The sequence below is a fragment of the Pyrus communis genome, chromosome 13 (assembly GCF_963583255.1).
Source record: "Pyrus communis chromosome 13, drPyrComm1.1, whole genome shotgun sequence".
Lineage (NCBI taxonomy): Eukaryota > Viridiplantae > Streptophyta > Magnoliopsida > Rosales > Rosaceae > Pyrus > Pyrus communis.
This window is the reverse complement of record NC_084815.1, coordinates 23,806,889-23,827,349: the sequence shown is the minus strand read 5'-3', so window position 1 is coordinate 23,827,349 and position 20,461 is coordinate 23,806,889. Positions and strand designations below refer to the sequence as shown.

Here is a 20,461-nt window from a genome sequence, read left to right as displayed (position 1 = left end):
GTGTTTTCATATGTGGTCACTCAATCACAACATGGGGCATAAAGATATTTTATTCGCAAATTGTCATTTTGTAATTTTTTGCTTTATGTAGAATTCTTAAATATCACCTAAATACATTCACATAACTTTATATATAACACTCATCAGAGTATTTGGTCACGTAATGAATATTGTAGAGATAAAGATACGTCTTCAGTTAGCCCTAATTTCGACCTTGATAATAATTAATGACCTATTATTGATTGGATATACCTGTATGATTTCATCAATCTTATGGTTGTTCTATAATTCCCTTACAACAGTCCTACATACTAATTAGATAAATGAATTTGAAGTGTAATGTCCATGTCCCCAATGATTAAGATGATTAATTGTGGGGAAGAGGAATAATTGCAGAAAAGTAGGGCATAATTTTCCAATCAATTAAAGGGTGGGGGCGAATGAGTAATTACGTGTTCCCTCAAACATGGGTTATGATGATTGAGATAGGTTAGTTGGGTATGCCCTAATGGAGTTCAGGCATAGCACGTCTGCTTTCCCTTCACTTGTCATCAAATTATGAGTGTGCAAAATTAAAGATGCATGAATCTTTTGTCTCAATCTTCCGAGAAGGAGTTGCATGATATGGTTATACTGTCACCATAATATTTTGTGTTAATATATAATGTTTTTTGTGAGTGTTTTTTCATGTGATATTGTAGAATTAATACAAAATACCGAATGACGATCCTAAGTTAACAAAGTTTTCTGCTTTGCGACAATTAAAGAAGAAAATAGCTTTATCTTTACTTTGCAAAAATACTATTTCTACAATTTGAATCTATAACTTTCTAATCACAAAAGAACAACATACCCGTTGTGCCAAAACTTCCCTTGATTCATACAAATCAACAGGATATATAAATTGTTCTCCAATCTTCCTCCATCAGTCGTAATTAATATCACTGTCACCTTTTCATCTTTCTTTTTTTTTTTCTTTTTTGATATCACCTTTTCATCATTTGGCTTTTCTTGGTTCGACTTTTCTGTGTGTTTGAAGAATCTGTTTCCACTTTCTAATAAGCGAACGAAGGCATGCAGGCCACTGGTTAGCTAGCAAAGCACATGCAGTACGTTAACTTTCTCCAAATTTCAATGCAATTATATAGTACCAAACACATATATAATATATGTTCCTAAAGAATCATAACAACACCCTAATTAACAAGCTTAATTGTAAACCAACTAGACTAGATAGTATAAGTCTTCTTTTTAATGTCGGAAGACATTTTAAATTCGATTCTTCCTTCTACATTAAATTAAAAAAAAAAAAAAAACCTTAGTCACAGAATCAATCAAATAGATAAATAAGCGTTAATATAGAGGCTGCAGCTTGCAGATTAGTTTGTTATTGCTATAGCCAAAGCATGTCAAATTGTTAATTAGAGAGAGAGAGAGAGAGAGATGGTGGAGAAGCAAATGCTTAAAGATTCTAAACAGCATTCCTAATTCTTAATTAGTTTCAGTATTACAAAACATTTTTTAAAATGTTTTGGTATATTTTATGCAAAAACACCGAAGCATGATAGAATTTTCGTCATATATACTCTAATGTTGTGTTTGCGGGACTCGAAGCACGGGCACTTCATACAACCCACGCATTACAGCAACAGCAGCCATGGAAGCTTCTTAATTATATCAGTTTTCTATGGATTTTTTTAGTTTTCGTTGTTAATGAGTTGAGATTAAGTATATGATTTCTTCAGATTAGGTGGACTCTTCTAAATTGTTATGGTTAACATGTCTTCAGATGTTCACATTGGTATTTTAGTTATAATATTCCCCTAACTGCTACAATTATTTTCTTCATAAATAAATCATTCCCAAAAAATATTAGGATTAATATATTTCCAAAATGGTAGACGGCCATCGGGTTAAATATTCAGAGTTGACAAAGGAGATACTTTCCACAAATTATTAATTTCTTATTTTTATTTTGAATTTAGTGCAATACAAACATATTCGATCTGTATAATTAGGAGAACTTTTGTTTTATATAATTGGGACACTTCAATCTAAAACAAATTAATCAAATTTAATCAATTAATATTACTAGCCTGAAGAAATTAATAGAATTACGTAACAATGCCAATATAATAGTAAGAAAATGTTCTTTATACTTAGAAGAAAAAATACTTCGTAAAAAACACATAATAAAAATTTTAAAGTGTTAATAATACTTTCTTTAGTAATTTCTTTGGCCGATTATTAAAAAATAAAAAATAAGAACCTTTTAGATGGTCTTTATTTTCAATCAAATAAAATTTGAGCAGGTGGGCATTATTCAACTCAATTTATAGATAGATTTAATTGATACTAGCAACCACTCATCAGCCACAAGTCACGGAGGAGCCTTGACAACATTAATTCAACTTTTTTTCAAAATTTCTTTTAGATAAATGATAGTCGCATATATGCCTTTTAACACATCCGACTACAGTATTAACACGTACATTTTCGAACACTCGGAAATATTTATTGAGTGGTGCATCATCACTTCAACATTTACCACACCATCTCATTGGTTAATACATGGTATCTAATAAATTGTTTGTAAATGTTCGTACTTTTGATGCATGTTTTTACTCTAGAAAATGGTTAATGTTTTCACTCTAGAAAATGGTTAATGTTTTCATTAAATGATATTAGCTTCTGCATAAGGCTTGACTTTAAGGAGTTTAGAACATTTTATCTTTGCAAACGGGTTCTCAAATTCTATTTTCTCCTAAAATAGCAATTTACATAATACAGATTTATTGTCACATAATATTCCATGCCACTAAATAAAGAAACATGAATAAAACTTTCACATATCTTCATTTTATTGACTCATGACGTTACTATGATGATAAACTTGTATCATAAAAATTATTCTCCTTGCTATCTCTTGTAATTTATAGATAAGAACTTTTACTTTTCTGTTATGAAAAAAATCATCACCTGACAAGTCCTTGAAGTAAAGGGCACTTGGACTTTTGCAGGTAGAAGGGAGCAGAGGCAAGTCCTTTCTCCCTCCAACTCCAAGTTTCCAAAGAAAAATATAACTGTATCATAAAAATTATTCTCCTTGCTATCTCTTGTAATTTATAGATAAGAACTTTTACTTTTCTGTTGTGAAAAAAATCATCACCTGACAAGTCCTTGAAGTAAAGGGTACTTGGACTTTTGCAGTTAGAAGGGAGCAGAGGCAAGTCCTTTCTCCCTCCAACTCCAAGTTTCCAAAGAAAAATATAACTCTCTCTCTCTCTCTCTCTCTCTCTCTCTCTCTCTCTCTCCTGACATTATCACATGCACATGCAGACAGCTCTTGAACCACCCACACCTTCATCCCACATGGATGTGAGAAAGAGAGCCTAAATTACATCTGCCCCACACAAACACTCTCTCTCTCTAGAATAAAACCCCATCTTTTATTTTTCTTTTTAATTTTTCTCAACTCTCAAGTATTAACTCTCACAAGTCCACAAGATTGGTTTAGCACATTTGCCCAATTTCCATAAAACAACAAACCTTCCCAATCTGCAATAGCTGTCTTCCCATACGTTCTTTGAGGAAGAACATCTCATACCATCAACCAATACAAGATATAATAAGATCAACAAAAGATAACCTATTTAAAGTGATAGTGCGGAAGCCCTATATAATCACGAGGGTAATATGACAAAATATAATCAAAAGGATAATCTCACAAAATAAGACAACTTGATTACCTTCCTTATAAATGTGAGAAGACCGAAAATACATTTAGAAAATTCTATGCCAGCAATTCCTCCACTCGACTCTCAATTGCCAAGGAACCAATTGAGGAGAGCACAAGAAGTCAAGAACCAAATCAGAATCAACTTCCAACCAAATTCAATCCCGAAACTAAATCTAATTCAATAGTCTTAATTACCGCTATTATCTTCGCCGCAACAGAGTTAGGAATCTCCATGTTAGAACAAAGGGCTCCAAGGAATTGTTAATTGCATTTGTGGACTTCAAACTTTTTATAATTAAAAGAAAAAAAAAACACACTTATAACGAATGAACAATTAAATTTTTAGAATGTCAATAATAATTTCGTAAGTAATTCCTTTCACCTGTCAAAACCAAACCAACTCCCAATTATCCTATTTTTGCTTCGAAATGGTCCATTTATTGTACTAAGTTATGGTGATTATTAACAAAAATAAGCATCCTTTAAATGGTCTTCATTTTCAATCAACTCAACGTGAGCAGGTGGGCATTATTCAACTCAATTTATAGATAGATTTAATTAAATACCAGCAGCCACTCATCAGCCACCAGTCACGTTACTCACGTAGGAGCCTTGATAGGATTCACCCCCTTTTCAATTTTATTTTAAATATATGATACTCGTATATTTGCCATTAACACATCCGACTACAATATTAACACGTATTTTTTTGCAAATGCTTGAAATTATTTATTGAGAGGTGCATCATCATTTCAACGTTTACCGCACCATCTGATTGGTTAATGCACAGTATCTGATAAATTGTTTGTAAATGCTCATACTTGATGCGTGTTTTTACTCTAGAAAATGATTAACGTTTTCATAAAATGATATTAGCTTCTGCATAAGACTTTAGCTCAAGTAGTTTACAACATTTTACCTTTGTAAATAGGTTCTCAAATTCGATTTTTCTGTAAAAAAATAATTTACATAACACAAATTCTTCGTCCTGTCTCGCTCCGCGCCAAAAAAAAAAAAAAATTTAGACAAGAACTTTCATGTATTTTTATTTTATTGACTCAAAACATCATCATAACTGTGAATCCGTGAGATAAAAGTTATTCTTCTTATCCCTAGTTTGGTACTGAGGTGATTATGAAAAAAATGGCTATAAAAAAAAGCTTATGTTTGGTAAACATTCAGCTTCAGCTTTTTTTCACAGTTTTGGGTGAAAAAAAAACCAAAAACACAAAGTTGCAAAACCCAGCTTTAAAAAATCAACTTTTTTTCACTTTTATATAAAAATTTATCAAACACTATAATATTGTTTTTTTTTTTAATAGCACTTTTACAAAAAAGTTTATCAAACACTCTGCTACTTTATTTCATAACTGCTTATTGTCACAATATAGTAGAAACAATTTTTTTTTCAAATTACAACAATACCAAACCAACCCTTATCAGCGCTTGTAATTTATAGAAAAGAACTTCTCCTTCGGTGTTATGATGGTAAAAATCATCACCTGACTAGTCTTTTTGAAGTACAGGGAACTTGGACTTTTGCAGGCAACTCCAAGTTTCCAAAGAAAAATATAACTCTCTCTCTCTCTCCTGACATTATCACATGCACATGCAGACAACCACCCACATCTTCATCCCACATGGATGTGTGAGAGAGAGAGAGCGCCTAAATTACATCTGCCCCACACAAACACACTCTCTCTCTAGAAAAAATGCCCCATCTTTTATTTTTCTTTTTAATTTTTGCCAACTCTCAAATCTAACTCTATCGCAAGTCCAGAAGATTTGTTAACACATTTGCCCAATTTCCATAAAACAACAAACCTTCCCAATCTGCAAAGCTGTCTTTCCATCTGTTTTTTTGTATGTCCAAAAGATGCTTCGTAAAAGCCACAAAGGCAGAGGAACAAGAAAAACAGTGCAGAAACTAAACAAAAGCAGCAGAAAATGAAGCATTAAGTCGGCGGAGCGGGGAGGCCGTCACGAGAGAGAAGGGACACCAGGGAGGTTGGAGGGGTGTCTTTCCATCTGTTCTTTGAGGAAAAACATCTCTTATTTCTCTTGGATCCACAAAAAGATTCCTCCTTTACACGTTTGCATTGGTTTTAGTTTCTTTTAGGCAATTGAAGGTGAATGTTTTTGTAACTCTGGATGTTGTGTGCTCATTGGCGTAAACTGGGTCCCCAGAGTCCTGAGTTTCTTTGGCCCTTTTGTGCTTCTTCCACAAGCCATTGTCTGGTTGTTCTGTGAAATGAAACCCAATAAGGTTTCTTTCCCTCGCTGATTGGATCGGATTGGATTGGATTTGGTTTTGTGGGTATTTACCCTTTATTTCCAATTTTTCTCTTGTAAAGCATATGAGATTTTGGAAAATTGAGGAAAACCCAGAAAATAAATTCATGGTAGAAGTGGAAATGTTGTGAAAGTTTGGATCTTTGATTGAAAAGGACATTTTTGTATGGTGGGATTTTTGGAAGAAGATAAAAGTTATCTTCTTTGAGCTGCAAGCAGTTGGAGAAAGTGATTTTTAAAGAAGACTTGATTTTGTGGTAACTCCGGTTGGGAAGCTGTGTTTGGAATTGCACCAATGAGGAAAGTTGATTGAAAGGAGCCCCATTGAGCTGCTGGGTTTGCATTTTGTTGAGGAGGCTACTGCTTAAATACGCGATGGAATATTGTAAGTCACATTACTGATTTTTGTTCTGGCTGCCATTGATAGTTGTGAATTGCTTATTGGTTCCGAAATTTTCGATGAGCTTGACATTCAATTTTCCTGCAGATGGGGGATGAAATGCTGGGATTCTCCGGCTTGAATATAGAACAGTAGATGTTTAGGAAGTGAGAGTAATTGATTGTCTTCAATTGGAGGAGGTGGGAAGATGGCTGCAAAACTTCTGCATTCCTTAGCTGATGACAGTCCAGATTTGCAGAAGCAAATAGGATGTATGAATGGGATTCTTCAGCTTTTTGACCGGCAACATGCTCTCACCGGTAGGCGGGTTGGCCACCACAAGAGGCTTCCTTCAGGTAGTTTCCTTACTGGTGAATGGATATCAAGTTAATGTTGGTTAATTGGAAATTTTCTGTCTTCCGGTTGAATTTTGACTTTTGGTCTTTATGTTATCTTGTCTTGCTTGCAAATTTGGTGGTTGAATTTTAGCATTGCAACCTGTAACATCTAGTGCATTGCCTTCGTAGGGAATTCCCATTTCAGCAATGGTGGCCTGGAAAGAGAGTATAATAATGCATACCATCGTCAGACAGCACCTGTAAGAGCTTCTACTTGATGACTCCATCTCTTAGACACGTTGATTTCATATCGATCGGATAATATGTGACCTACTCTTTCGTTAATGTATTTGGAAGGGGCTTTTAAACTTTAATTTAATACGGTTTTTAGATGAGAATTTCAGTTGATGGAAAACCAATTCGATACAAAGTTATCGATGGATGTAAAAATAGCTAGCGCCCTATGTGTAATTAGAACCACCCTTCATATCTGTGTGCATGCAGCCAGTTTCTATCCGGAGGTGGTGAGCAGCCCCTGCCATCCTTTATTCTTCCCTTGTATGTGTGTGCATGTGCGCGTCTTTGTATATGCATATCTGCTTTCTGTATATGGTTGCCTTTCTTAGTTGAGGTTGTTTCAGACCTTAGTATATGAGTCCTCCCCTTTGTTTTAATCAACATCCACAAGCAGATATAATGATGTATATCTGAGCTTCTGCTGAATTTGGAATCGAACTTGAAGTCATAAATGTAGATTTCTCTGTGATTTAGATATTTTCTGGTACCGTATTTATAATGCTTGTTATTGCAGGAAATGAATTTGAACAAGAGTGAGAATGAGACAAAAAGACTCTCAGCAGAATCGTCAAGAGCCTCTTTCTCATCCGTTTCTTCTTCCTTGTCATCTCTGGACTACAACAAAACAGCTCAACCTGGAACATCTTCCTTTGACAGAAGCATTTTTCCTGAAACTCCACCAAGGGATCTGACAAACCAATCAAGTATGTCCCCCAAACTAGGGAGGCAATCCCTTGATCTCCGGGACATGGTGAAGGATTCTATGCATAGGGAAATTAGGGCACTATCAGTTAAAACTACAACCAAAGAGGAATCTGCAGGTCATGCGGTGAAGCATAGAGACTCTCCAAGACCCTTACAGTTGTCCGAATCAGTGGAAGGATCAATTGAAGTTGGGATCAATGGGAAGCAAAATGTGCCTGCTGACCTCAGGGAGTCTCTTCGAGTTCTTGCTAAACTTCGAGAAGCACCGTGGAGTAATGATGATGCTAGAGATCATCCAAGATCATCATATGAATTGAAAGATAGTTCCTGGAACACACTTACAAAGGACGCTCCACGTTTTTCTAATGATGGGAGAGAGAGAAATCGTTTGTCTTTGGATTCAAGAGATGCCTTCAAAGCAACCCCAAAGCTAAAAGAGTTGCCAAGACTTTCGCTGGACGGTAGAGAAGGTTCAATGCGGAATTCCACATCTGATTCAAAATCATATCAGCGTTCGAAAAGTTTTCAGAATAGTGGAAACTCAAATGACAGATACCATAATCTACCTCAGTTGTCCCGAAGTCATAATCGACCTCCTAGTGTAGTGGCAAAGTTGATGGGTTTGGAAGCCTTGCCAGATTCTGCCTCGACTAGTGATAGTCACTTGATTGAAACCAGCCCGGTTAAAGTTATTGATCCTTTCTCAAAACCACTGAAGCTAAATAATCTGCAGAGGCCTATGCCTATGAGAATTTCTAATACCACAAGAAATTCTCTGAAAGAACCATCATCACCACGGTGGAAAAATCCAGATTTGGTTATGAGGCCTATTTCAAGTTCAAGGTTTCCAATTGAGCCAGCCCCATGGAAAATGCAGGATGGAAGTCGAGGTTCTCAGAAACCATCTTCCAAACCTGTAAAAGTTCAAGCAAGGACTTCAGACTCCTTCCCTTCTGTTTATAGTGAGATTGAGAAGAGGTTGAAAGATCTGGAATTTAAACAATCCGGGAAGGACCTCAGAGCCCTTAAACAGATACTCGAAGCAATGCAAGCAAAAGGTCTTTTAGAGACCAAAAAAGAAGAACAAGCTTCAAACTTTGGAACTCAAAAAGACAGTGAATCCAAATGTACAAGTTCCAATCTGAATTCGAAATCAACAAACCAGCGAAACACAAGCAACCATGTTGTTGCTTCCACAAGTACAGGTGCTGCTTTCTCTGGGTCTTTTGAGTCCCCGATTGTGATCATGAAACCTGCAAAACTTGTTGAAAAATCTGGTATTCCCACTTCATCATTAATTTCAGTAGATGGCCTCTCTAATGCCCGTACTCTTCAGAGAAGGAGAAGTACAGATAATAAGACGGGTTCAACTAGCAGTCGGACAGTTAAAGATCAGCATCCTAAAAACAGTCGGAAGGAATCTGCTGTCAGTTCCACTGACAAAAAAACAAGTGGCAGGAATATAAGATCAACGCAATCTCTGCCAAAGGATACTGCTGGATCAAGTTCAGTAAAGAGCTCAGGATCTGTGAGTCCAAGACTACAACAGAAGAAACTTGAGTTGGCAAAGTCATCTCGTCCACCTACCCCTCCATCTGATTCAAAAAAATCCAGAAGGCAGTCCAGCAGGCAATTGACAGAGTCAGGTTCGCCGGGTGGAAAACTCAGACCAAAATCTTCCAACTTGCAGCAAAGTGATGACCAGTTGAGTGAGATAAGTAATGAATCTAGAAGTTTGAGTTTTGAAGGAGATGACCTCGATATGGAAGTCAATAGTATTGTACGAGCTACTGAGATAAATGGCAGCCAGAGTCCATGTTTGAGAGCTGTCAAGCCTTTGGCTTCTGGTTCAATGCAGCAAGTAGGTGTTTTACTGGTTTTAATTTTCCGTTTCCACTCGTTCACTTTCAAAAATTTAATTTATATGTTTATATCGTTTTTTGTAACATTTCAGAAATCAAGTCCAAGGTTGGAAGAATATGGATCTGTTGCTGAACTTGCTATAGTTGTTCCAGAACAACCTAGTCCTGTGTCTGTTCTTGATAACTCGGCATATAGAGATGATGCACCATCACCCGTAAAGCAGATGCCGAATGCCCTCCAAGGTACAGTTTAACCTTAGAAGAGAATACATTATTTTCAAAAAATGCTCTCACTAGAAAGATTAGATAGAGTTGAACTAGTGGTGAACATATTTGCATTCTAGAAAAGAGGTTTTTATTTTATTTTATATTCTCTCGTCCTTAAAATCTGACTAGAATACTTCTTTTTTGGAATACAGGCAATATTGCCGAAGATTCCAAGCACGGCAAAGGTGAAGATCAATGGAACCCTGCAGATAAGCTTGACAGCATGGGATCTGGTCTTACATCAGAAATCAATCGCATGAAATTGAAGAACATTGAAAACTTAGTTCAGAAGCTTAGACGATTGAATTCTAATCATGATGAAGCAAGAACAGACTATATTGCATCGCTCTGCGAGAACACAAATCCAGACCACAGATACATTTCTGAGATATTGTTAGCTTCAGGCCTCCTACTCAGAGACCTCGGCTCCAGCTTGACAACATTTCAGCTCCATCCCTCAGGCCATCCCATCAACCCCGAGCTATTCTATGTTTTGGAGCAAACCAAGGCAAGCAGTTTGCTTGCAAAAGAGGAATGCATCCCCGAAAAGGTAACCATTGCGGTACAAGAGAGAGAGAAATTTCATCGGAAACTCATATTTGATGCAGTCAATGAAATTCTTGTTGACAAGTTGAATTTAGCCGGTATCCCTCCCGTGCCATGGTTGAAGCCTGACAAGCTCGCAAAGAAGACCCTCAACGCGCAAAAGCTTCTGAAGGAACTGTCTAGCGATATAGAACAATTGCAAGCCAAGAAACCGGAGTGCAGCTTAGAGGACGAGGGTGATGGTTTGAAAAACATCTTGTGGGAGGATGTGATGCACCGGTCAGAAAGCTGGACAATTTTCCATGGTGACATCTCCGGTGTAGTGTTAGACGTCGAACGGTTGATCTTCAAGGATCTGGTTAATGAAATCGTTATTGGTGAGGCAGCAGCTTGCTCGCGAGCAAAGCCAGCTAGGCGGCGTCGGCAGCTGTTTGCTAAGTAGAGTGTCCTCTAATCCGTCTTCTCCTTTCCATTTTCTGTCGTGATTTAAATTTAAATTTTTTTGTGATAAGCAGCATAATAAATTGTGTGTAAGATCATAATGCTGGATTTGTAAAGAAGTTAACTTGTAAAAGTCCTTAAAAGGATGAACTTGTGTTTGAAATCAATATATAAGATCCTTTTTATCTTCCCTCTCCACTTTCCACTTCCCTTTTACAAATGCTGTGTTGTGTTGATCATAACATGTTTTCTTATCCGCAGCTGAGTTATCAAGAAACCGCTCGAGTTTTATCTAAAATCGTTCTCTGGGGTTGGACTGATTGGTTGAAAGGTTCGAAAGAGAACAGTGTTCCATTAGCCGTTAGCATCAGATTCAAAGGATTTGTAGCAAAACATCGCAAAGCTTTCATGTTCCATCTAACCTAGCACACTCTGGTGAACAATTTCCCAACCGTTTGCTTTCATTTTTTTTTTTTTTTGATACAAGCGATAATCGATACAACCATTTGCACGTTAGGTTAGTGATTAAATCCGGAAAATGAATTTTGTTGATGGAGCTCCACGTAATGTGATGTGACTTTGATAAATAATTTAGAAAGAAGGAAAAATCATTTGCGAATTAATGATTATGTATTCTACAAATAATTTAGAAACTAAACAATAAGTACTCAGCCTCCGTAGCATAGTGGTAGTGCGTTCGCTTCGTAAGCGAAAGGTCGCGAGTTCGATCCTCGCCGGGGGCTATTTTACTTTTCAGTTTTAAGTTTTATCAAATGGGCTGGACTTTTGATGAACGTTACCACAATTTAGTGATTTACCCAAATCCAGAATGCCAATCAATAAACTTGTAGATAAGTTGGGCCGTAACTATGAAACTTCATCACCTTCTTTATTTTTAATATTTTTTTTGACTCGTTGCCTTATTGGTTCTTGTTTGCAATCGAATGCATATGCATATGAAAGAATCAAGGAGCGTGGAGTAACGGAGAAATCTTATGGTTTGACAGTCGAATCAGATGAATTATGTTAGACTTCTCACAGAGGAGTATTTTTGTATTGGAGGCTGTATAATGCGGTTAAGTGATACCCAAATGTAGTTTGTGAATCAGTCGAACAGTCTACATATAATCAGTTGTCGAATACAAGAGTAATGAGTTAAGAATACAATAAATATTAATTACACAAGAAAAATTGAAAGTGGAAGTTAAAAACCAATTTGAGAATTTAAGAAACCATGGATCAAATGTGGTCCTTGACCTAGCGCAGCATGTAGATAGTTGAGGGCCACAAAAAATTCCATAAATCTTAGTGGTAGTACCTATCAGCATGCCTGTACACAAATTCCATTCGTCTCCTTATGTATTTTGAACAATAAAAATAAATAAACAATAATAAGAAAAGAAGAACAGTTTCTTACCGTGTGTATGCATGTGCATGCATGCTAGGTACACATACGCCTCGCTCTGTACATTATACCGATTATTTTAGTAAGATAGACTAATTTGTTTATCGAAGATTATTTGTAACCCTAACCCTGTTGTGCTAGTGAAACCTTAAACCCAACGCTATAACATCCGTTGATTGAATCCTTCATCGTTGGATTTTTAGCAACATGTCCAACACTCTATTCATCTAATGCATGTCATATACGGGAGCGTAGTAGAATTTTTACTCTTTCTACAGAGTGTTGAGCGTAGAGGACCACAACTGGGGTCCGGTGTCCCTTAATGCTTCTTGGATGTGACATAATGCTACTAATACCTAGATGCAGCTGCTGCGGAGCCTGCTGAGCTGAGAGACACAGAGTCTGCCTTCTAATGCAGTCCTTTCTGCCTGTGGACTTGTGTTCTTTCGCTTTCATTCTCTGAAGAATTGCTTTATTTTCGAAATTAATTAACCAGTGTTTCTGTAGCTTTTCCTTTCTCATTTTGTGCGGAGTCTTCCATGGTTATTTAATAATATTAATTGTTGCTTCAAAAAGAGGGTGCAGAGATGAAGGAAAACAATAAACCTGTGGGCTATTCTTTGTAGCTCGGCTCTTGTCTGCCAAAATTAAGACTACTAATTCATGAAACTGAAAAGAAAAATGACCCACAGAGGAAATGCTTTCTGTGTTTTCCCTGTGGTAGGGTATAGGAAATTGGTTAATATTTATTTACTCGTGCAGTTAAGTTTTACTTTAGACATGTATATAGTTAATAAACAACGAGATTAGGACCCAGCATGCATGCATATGGATGGTTAAAATCTGAAGAATTAGTAGTTTGGCATGCATTTCAAAATGCATGTGAGAGAGAGAGAGAGAGTGTGTGCGTGTTGTGTGTGTGTGCGTGCGCGTGTGTGTTCTTTAAGAAGAGCTCAATGTTCATTCAAGGATTTCGATATCAATCACGAAATGTCATGTGAAAAAAACAGAAAAAAAGATACATTGGATGCGGTCTCTAGTCTCTAACACTTTTTGATTAAAACTGACACACCCCGACCGAAATCAAGGCATGCTGGCCGTCACGTGAGGGTGACGTAACCATGTGCACAGTGCGGAAGCTAAGAATAATAATAAAAGTACGAACAAATAAAAATCAAACTACATACAGAGTAGTTAACATACATGTGCAAGTGTAAGTGTGAAAAACAATATTCAGAGCACAGAAAACCTAGTGCAGTCTAGAGGAACAAATACTAACTAAACACACCCAGAGGGGGTCCTACACTGGTAATAATCTGTCAGATATGCCGTAAATTCCTCATGAGCCACCAAAAGAGCAATCCAAACTAGAACCTGGAGGGGCGCAAAACAGAAAGTGTGAGTGAGTAAAAACAAAGCTTTTCAAAATCATTTCATTATCAAAAGTTCTAACCCCCTCGCCGTAAAACCTGTATAGTTTCCTAGAAAATAGAATATACACATATATAGAAAACATGGTCAGAAATATGCCATGTCGAACGCCCCTACATAGAAAGTAAGTAAACCAGGTAATGCCAATCAATGCAAGTAACATGTCAGCCGGAGTCACCTAACGTGACCTGTACAGCTGAATCTAGAGCTCAAATCCCCAACTCATTAACTATACCTGCACACGAGTCGGAACCACCTAAAGTGGTATGTACGACAGGACTGGGTGTAAATAAATACGCTTAAGTGCTACGATCACATGAAGACTAGACGAATAATCGTAGGTCACCTACGAGTCGAAACCACCTAAAGTGGTCTGTACAACAGGACTGTGCACCTAACTTGGATCCAAGATGAGCATGTGGTGCTGGAGGTGACCATCACATGAAGAACTGTGCCCTACTCTGGGCGGGAGCACTAACACCGGGGGTGCAAGTTATGAGCTCTCTATGCATCTCACATAACTACTAATTACAATCACACCATAACTTACCTGACACTTACCTGTGCGTTCGTAGCACCAAACATACATATATGCAACTACTAATGTATAAATAAATAGGCAAATGCAATGCATAGCATTTAAAACAAGTAAACATTCCATATCATTTTCTGGGAAAATCACAAGTATATAGGTATATACGGAAAACCAAAAGCCCATTCACTGGCATTTGGAAGGGTCGTAACCCCCTTGCCTCGAGTGACTGTGCTCGTCCTCGGGATAGGTCTCACCTATATGAGAAACAACTATAAAAACGTCAATTTAAAGCACATAACCAAAACTAGCTAATAACTTCTCATACAATGCTCAAACGGGGTGTATGAATACACCAACTTGATCTACTCAACCTCACGAACATTTCCATATTTTTAAAATAATTTTTCGACGTCTCACGTGCCCCCATGTGCCGGCCAAGGCATGGCCACACGCGCAAGCACGTGCCTGCCACACTGACGGAATCCCTAACGGCGTTAGGGAATATTCCGTCCAACAGTAAGCATATTCCGTTAAAACTAACCTGACGTCGTTAAGAATATTCTGTTAACTTAACGGAATATTCCCTTATATTCTCCGGTGAGTCTCGCTAGAGCCACCACCATCAGCACCGTCGTCTGCGTTGCCAGAAACTGGAAAAAATTTCAAAACTTCATATCTTCTTCATTTCTCAACCAAATTCCACGAAATTGGTACCAAAATGAAACTTACCACATTCAAACCTTCGATCCGTGCTTAGATGGTGTTCTTCGAAATGGTCCGTACGAAGAAGAAGAAGAAGAAGGAGAGAGAGAGAGTGTTCGTGACAGAAAGAGAAAGACACGGGAGTGGTATGGGTGTGTGTGTGTGTGTGTCCTGTAGAGTCAACACCAAAAACAACAAAACAACACCCCACAACACCAAATACGTCCAAGGGCATTTTAGTCATTTCGCACCTACGGTACAAATAATTCGGGACGGGCTATCACAAAAACCTTCATGGTATTCAAAGTTTGATCAAAGTCTCTTGACTTTGTACACCTCATTATATTACTATTAATATTTATATTTTTATAGTTTTGACATTAATTGTTTGATATTTTATGAGATTTATAATCCTATAAATTTAAAGTCCCTCATTATAATACTATTAGAAACGGCTACAATAAAAAATTCAAACATTTTAATTGAATAAACGGATAAAAACTATGTAACAATAAGAAATAATAAATGGCAAAAGAATGTATCCGTAGTGTTTAAAAAAAACTAATACATTTCACATATAACAAAGTGGTACATTAATAAAGAAGAATGGATACATTATAAATAAATTAGGGTACAAATAAAAGATTAAAAAATTATGCGTACAAATGAAAATTTTAAAAATATGGACGCAAAAAGAAATTAATACATGGGTACAAATTAAAACTAAAAATAAAATACTACAAATTTAAAAAAAGGTTGCAAATTAAAAGTGGGTACAAACTAAAAATATAAATATATGATACAAAGTTTAGCCATAAAACATAACTATACCATATGTAATTTTTCTATCATTGATTAATTATACAATGTCACATGACGGTAAACACATGAGCACAAATACAAATAAAAGTTTAGAAAATATGGGCACAAAAGAAATTAATATATGGGTACAAATTAAAACTGAAAAGAAAATTGGTACAAATTAAAAAAGGATTGCAAATTAAAAATGGGTACAAACTAAAAATAAAAATATATGATAAAAAATTTAGCCATAAATATAAATATACTAATTGTAACATTTTTAACACTAAATGAATATTTGTATGTAAAAATATTTTATTATTGAAATAATTAATGATGTTATTAATACCCAAGGACCTTAATCAAAAATTGAAAAGGAATAAGGTTTTTTAATCAATGGACTAGCAAAATGAGAGATAGGAACCTAATTTCTCCAAAAAAAAAATAAAAAATAAAAAACACATATATAACACTACATGACATGATTTAAAATATCATTATAATAACATTCTTGTTTTAAAAAAGTTTCTCTCCTCCGATTATAATTAAGTTCGTTTGGAAGTGCTTTTAAAGTAACTGAAAGTGCTTTTAGCAAAAAAAATTTAGATTCTAAAAGCACGTAAAGTGATTTTTATGAATTTACTTACATTTTTACTAAGTATTAATTTCAAAAATATTTTCACCATAAGCGCTTTAGACTATTTTAAAAACATTTTCAAACGAATTATATGCCACTTTCCACTCGTTACCTTTTCTTCGTTTTTGGAAGCATTAATATATATTATTGAGTGCTTTATATAGAATTAAACATGCACCCATATGCATAGAGGCAAACAGTGGTGCATGTTAATTTCTGGTTATACGGATACAGTATATACATTTATAATGTGTTCCTACGTATTAAGTATATGTGTCAGGATTAGTAATTAGAACCGTGCAATATTATTGGAAGTACGATTGGTCATCACGAGGCTTGAGCTACAGTTCTAGCAGCAGAAATCAAGAGGTGATCACAATTTTGGCCCCAGGACTACGTGCTGTTCATTATACATACTATTGCAGATTGCACACCACATATATAAACACCACAGCTTATATTTGTGTATATAGATCTCCTAGATTACTTATATATGTGTTAATTAACTTCTGGGCCCCAAAACCGGCTGGTGAAACAGGAAGAAGATTTTAAAAGAAAACAGTTCAAAAGTTACAAGCACACACCCACATGATCTTAACGAGCATGTGATGTACGTACTACTGTACAAGGGGTAGGGCAGTTGGTTATGTAGAGCACGTCTATCAAAATTTAAAATTTTATTTTATTTCTTATTAATATTGGCTTTTGAAGAGATGTGCATATCACACAGTTCATAATCCTAGCTAATATCAAGCCAAAATACACATCAACGTGATTTTAAGTTTTCTTTCTCTCTCGAGTCTTTATACTTAATCTATGAATCCTAAAACGTGGTTGATAATGGCCACATTTTATAATATGAATCCTCTCCTTTGAAAAGAGTTCATAGTCAAACACTATCAGATAGGATATGACTAAATTAAAAACATGCATGCACTAAACACATTATATATTGCGAACGAAGGTTGATTAAGTTTACAAGGATCGTTTTCTGTGTTAGATTAAGGTATAAGTTCGAATGCCTTTGCTAAAAATCATTTTTGGTGAGCGATCTTTAAAAATTATAAAATAAGCTAAGACCCTCTCCGTAAGTTCTCAAAGAGGCTTATGATCATATGTCCTGATTCTAGAATGGGACAGCCTCCCTACCCCTAAACTTTCTCTTAAAAAAACACACTATATATCAACTAATAGTGTCAAAATTTTGGCATTACATACTAAACAACACATGGAGAGTATATATTACTTTTCTCTACTCCTTTGTTGCTCTATAAGTAGTTACTTAATTAGACGTCTGAATCGGCTGATTTTCTATCAATTTTTCTTCCAATTATCAGTAATTAACAAGACTAAATATGTATCCTCTGAGAGAAACTACATCTTAAATATTCTGGATTATATGGAGTACGTAGTGAGGTATTACGACATGGTAATATACAAACTTACCACAAGCACTGTCATCACATACCAACTATTATTTGTTGATGGTCTAATGTATAGAATCCAGGTCTTTCATCAACAAAAAAAAAAAAAAAAAGATTATAAGAACTCAAATGGATCACTAGTTTGCAAATGTCTAGATATAACATTGTCATACTTACATAGTTTTTCACTAGCAATTCTTGTAGCTATATATCTTTTGCTGAAGAATCAACTCTTAGCTCCTCGAGTCAACCCAAATACATTTCACGGTTCATCAGTTTCCATCCCCCGTCTGTTGCGCAAATCAATATGCACGATGTATAGAGATCGATGTTGCAAGACCACGACACCAACAACTAAGGTATACGATCTTACTTGCAATAAGGCTAATAAGTTATGGAACGTCCTTGTTTGGTTGGCTTGCATGGTTATTTTGTGAATCCAAATGGAGCTGCTGCTTGGGATCAACCAATGACGGAAAGGATTTCAAGGATGAGCCAATTGAATGAAGAGAAGGCATGAGAGCATTATTAGCTAGGAAATTTTGTGAATTACTTGATGAGCTCAAAAATTGGAAATGGCTGGCTTGTCTAGGCTGATCATTAGCAGTACTAGTACCCTCCACTATTGGATTGGTCATATATGGAGGATATGAACCGAATAGCGTTGGTGTTGCTGTAGGTGGACAGAAGCATAATTGAGAACCAGATGCCATTGGAGTTGAAAATGATAAGGCATTAGTACTCATCATATGACTACGATGCTGATCTGTTTGTGGACCTTGTGGAAATCCATGGCTGCCAAACTGCGCTAGAGATAGCGTTGAAGGCTCCAAATAGTTGTGATAGTAGTTGAATGCCATTGCATTGTTTAGCAAGCCAGGTATGGAAGAAGGATGATTGCCTATGGGAAATAGCTTTTGAGCTAGGAGTTGTCCACTAACATTTCCTTCGTGGTCATGACGATTTCGATCATCTTGTTCATCGTTTGTCTTGATCGACTTGCCTTTCGCTTGATCACGAACTTGTTCATCTACTTGGTCTGCCTCCATAAATGTAGAATTTACATCAAAGAAAGGAGCAATAAGAGAATTACTCGCTTGATGAGGATATAGCATTGGCTGATGAAATTGATGACCAAATCCATGAGGAACTTGAAGTGGAGGGAGCTTATCGATATCTTGTTCCGTAACACCAAGCAGCCAGTCTATTACCTTGCTAGGTTGGCTAACACGAAGCCTATCTTGAAGATCATACAATTGAATGGCCGTTGGTACTGAAAGCCTAATTCTCCTGTCCCTCAATCCCCTCACTGTGGAAACCTTGCTGTGCCTATCTTTCCCACCGAAAGCACGTGAAACTCGAACGATCCTCGGATTTCTAAATACAGACCATTGCCTTGAAGTAGTAGTATTTGATGATGATGCCTTATTAAAACTGCTATTGTTGTTCCCATCATTGTTGTTGTGGCCCTCTTGCTTCGCTTGGAAACCCTTGTCCCTTGAATTTGTTATCATTGTAATATTTCTGATTATAGTAAACTCGCCATTCTTTCAATCGCTCCTTTTTTGTGGATATGGAAAGAAATACTGCGATCGTTCAGCTCCAAAGATTCAACTGAAAGAGAAAGAAGAACACAAATTAAGAGGAAAAATAAACTGTTACATACCATATGAGCCTTCTTCCATTTTCGTGAGATTATTCTTAATTTCTTTTGGACTCCATATAAGTTTATATCTTATGGAAAATTGCTTCATGAACTAATTAAATTGATCACTGATCGGTTCGAGATTGATAGATGAGAAAGAAAACATTTCTCATCAAAGATTCTGATAGTAGTATTTCTTTTCAATTTTATATACATTCTCCTCTAATTATTATGGAGATCCTCCACATGCAAATCTGAAAATTCTGCTGAGAAGTTGAGCAGATATTGATAAATATTGCATTAAAATGAATGGTCACAAACTACTTAAAGATATATATATATATATATATATATATGTGATTAATGAATTGGACCATTTTAATCTTGAAATAAGTTGAAGAACTGAAATCTGAATCGTTTAAAATTGAACATTTAATTTGGAAACTAAATTCAAGATGTTAACATGCATGTTGAGGAAAAGCTAGCAGAAAATAAGAGTTTAATTGAAATAAGGTTTTTTCTTCTATTCTCTTCCTTTGATTTTGTAACAAAAGCCATACAAATTCAAACTACCAGAAACCCTAAATTACCTTTATCTCTTAGCAAACCAATTTGAAGATATAATTAGGATTATAAGATGAACTGTACTCACATCAGACTGAAAATTGAGGTTGTAGAAGCTGAGATCAGAGTTTGTTCTTGGATGTCCAAAACTTATGAGCAAGAAGCAGAAGAAGTAGGAGAGAGCAACAGGACGCAACAGTGCAATTTGAACCTCTTGCTAAAGTATATATGATGCTCTCTTGAATTTCTTACTAAGCTGTGTACCTCATTTGCCTGTCAAATTCAACATCTTAAAGGCTCTTAGTTTCAGTGAGAGAGAGAGAGAGAGAGAGAGAGAGAATATAAACTTTTAAAAATAATAATTCACAATTTGGTAAAGAAAATATGCTAACTAGAATTTACCGCTTGCATGGGAATGAAAAAGGAAAAGTTAATGGCACCATTTATGGCC

The 20,461-nt window shown here is 36.0% G+C and overlaps 2 protein-coding genes and 1 non-coding gene across 3 annotated transcripts; 2 read left to right on the top strand and 1 right to left on the bottom strand.

Annotated features, from left to right (window-relative positions):
* Window positions 1–5,374: 5,374 nt before the first annotated feature.
* Window positions 5,375–11,056, top strand: LOC137712693 (protein LONGIFOLIA 2). The gene is made up of 6 exons (XM_068451825.1): window positions 5,375–6,416; window positions 6,519–6,766; window positions 6,938–7,008; window positions 7,560–9,611; window positions 9,705–9,855; window positions 10,032–11,056. Exons 2-6 carry the CDS (start codon window positions 6,619–6,621, stop codon window positions 10,865–10,867), a joined length of 3,258 nt encoding a protein of 1,085 aa, XP_068307926.1. The 5' UTR covers window positions 5,375–6,416; window positions 6,519–6,618; the 3' UTR covers window positions 10,868–11,056.
* A 481-nt stretch (window positions 11,057–11,537) lies between these two features.
* Window positions 11,538–11,609, top strand: TRNAT-CGU (transfer RNA threonine (anticodon CGU)). Its single transcript has one exon. It is a non-coding gene; the product is annotated as a tRNA-Thr (tRNA).
* Window positions 11,610–17,865: 6,256 nt separating this feature from the next.
* On the bottom strand, window positions 17,866–19,407 carry LOC137711945 (transcription factor TCP5-like). The gene has a single exon (XM_068451097.1). The coding sequence runs from the start codon at window positions 19,313–19,315 to the stop codon at window positions 18,194–18,196; it is 1,122 nt and encodes a 373-aa protein (XP_068307198.1). The 5' UTR covers window positions 19,316–19,407; the 3' UTR covers window positions 17,866–18,193.
* Window positions 19,408–20,461: the final 1,054 nt, after the last annotated feature.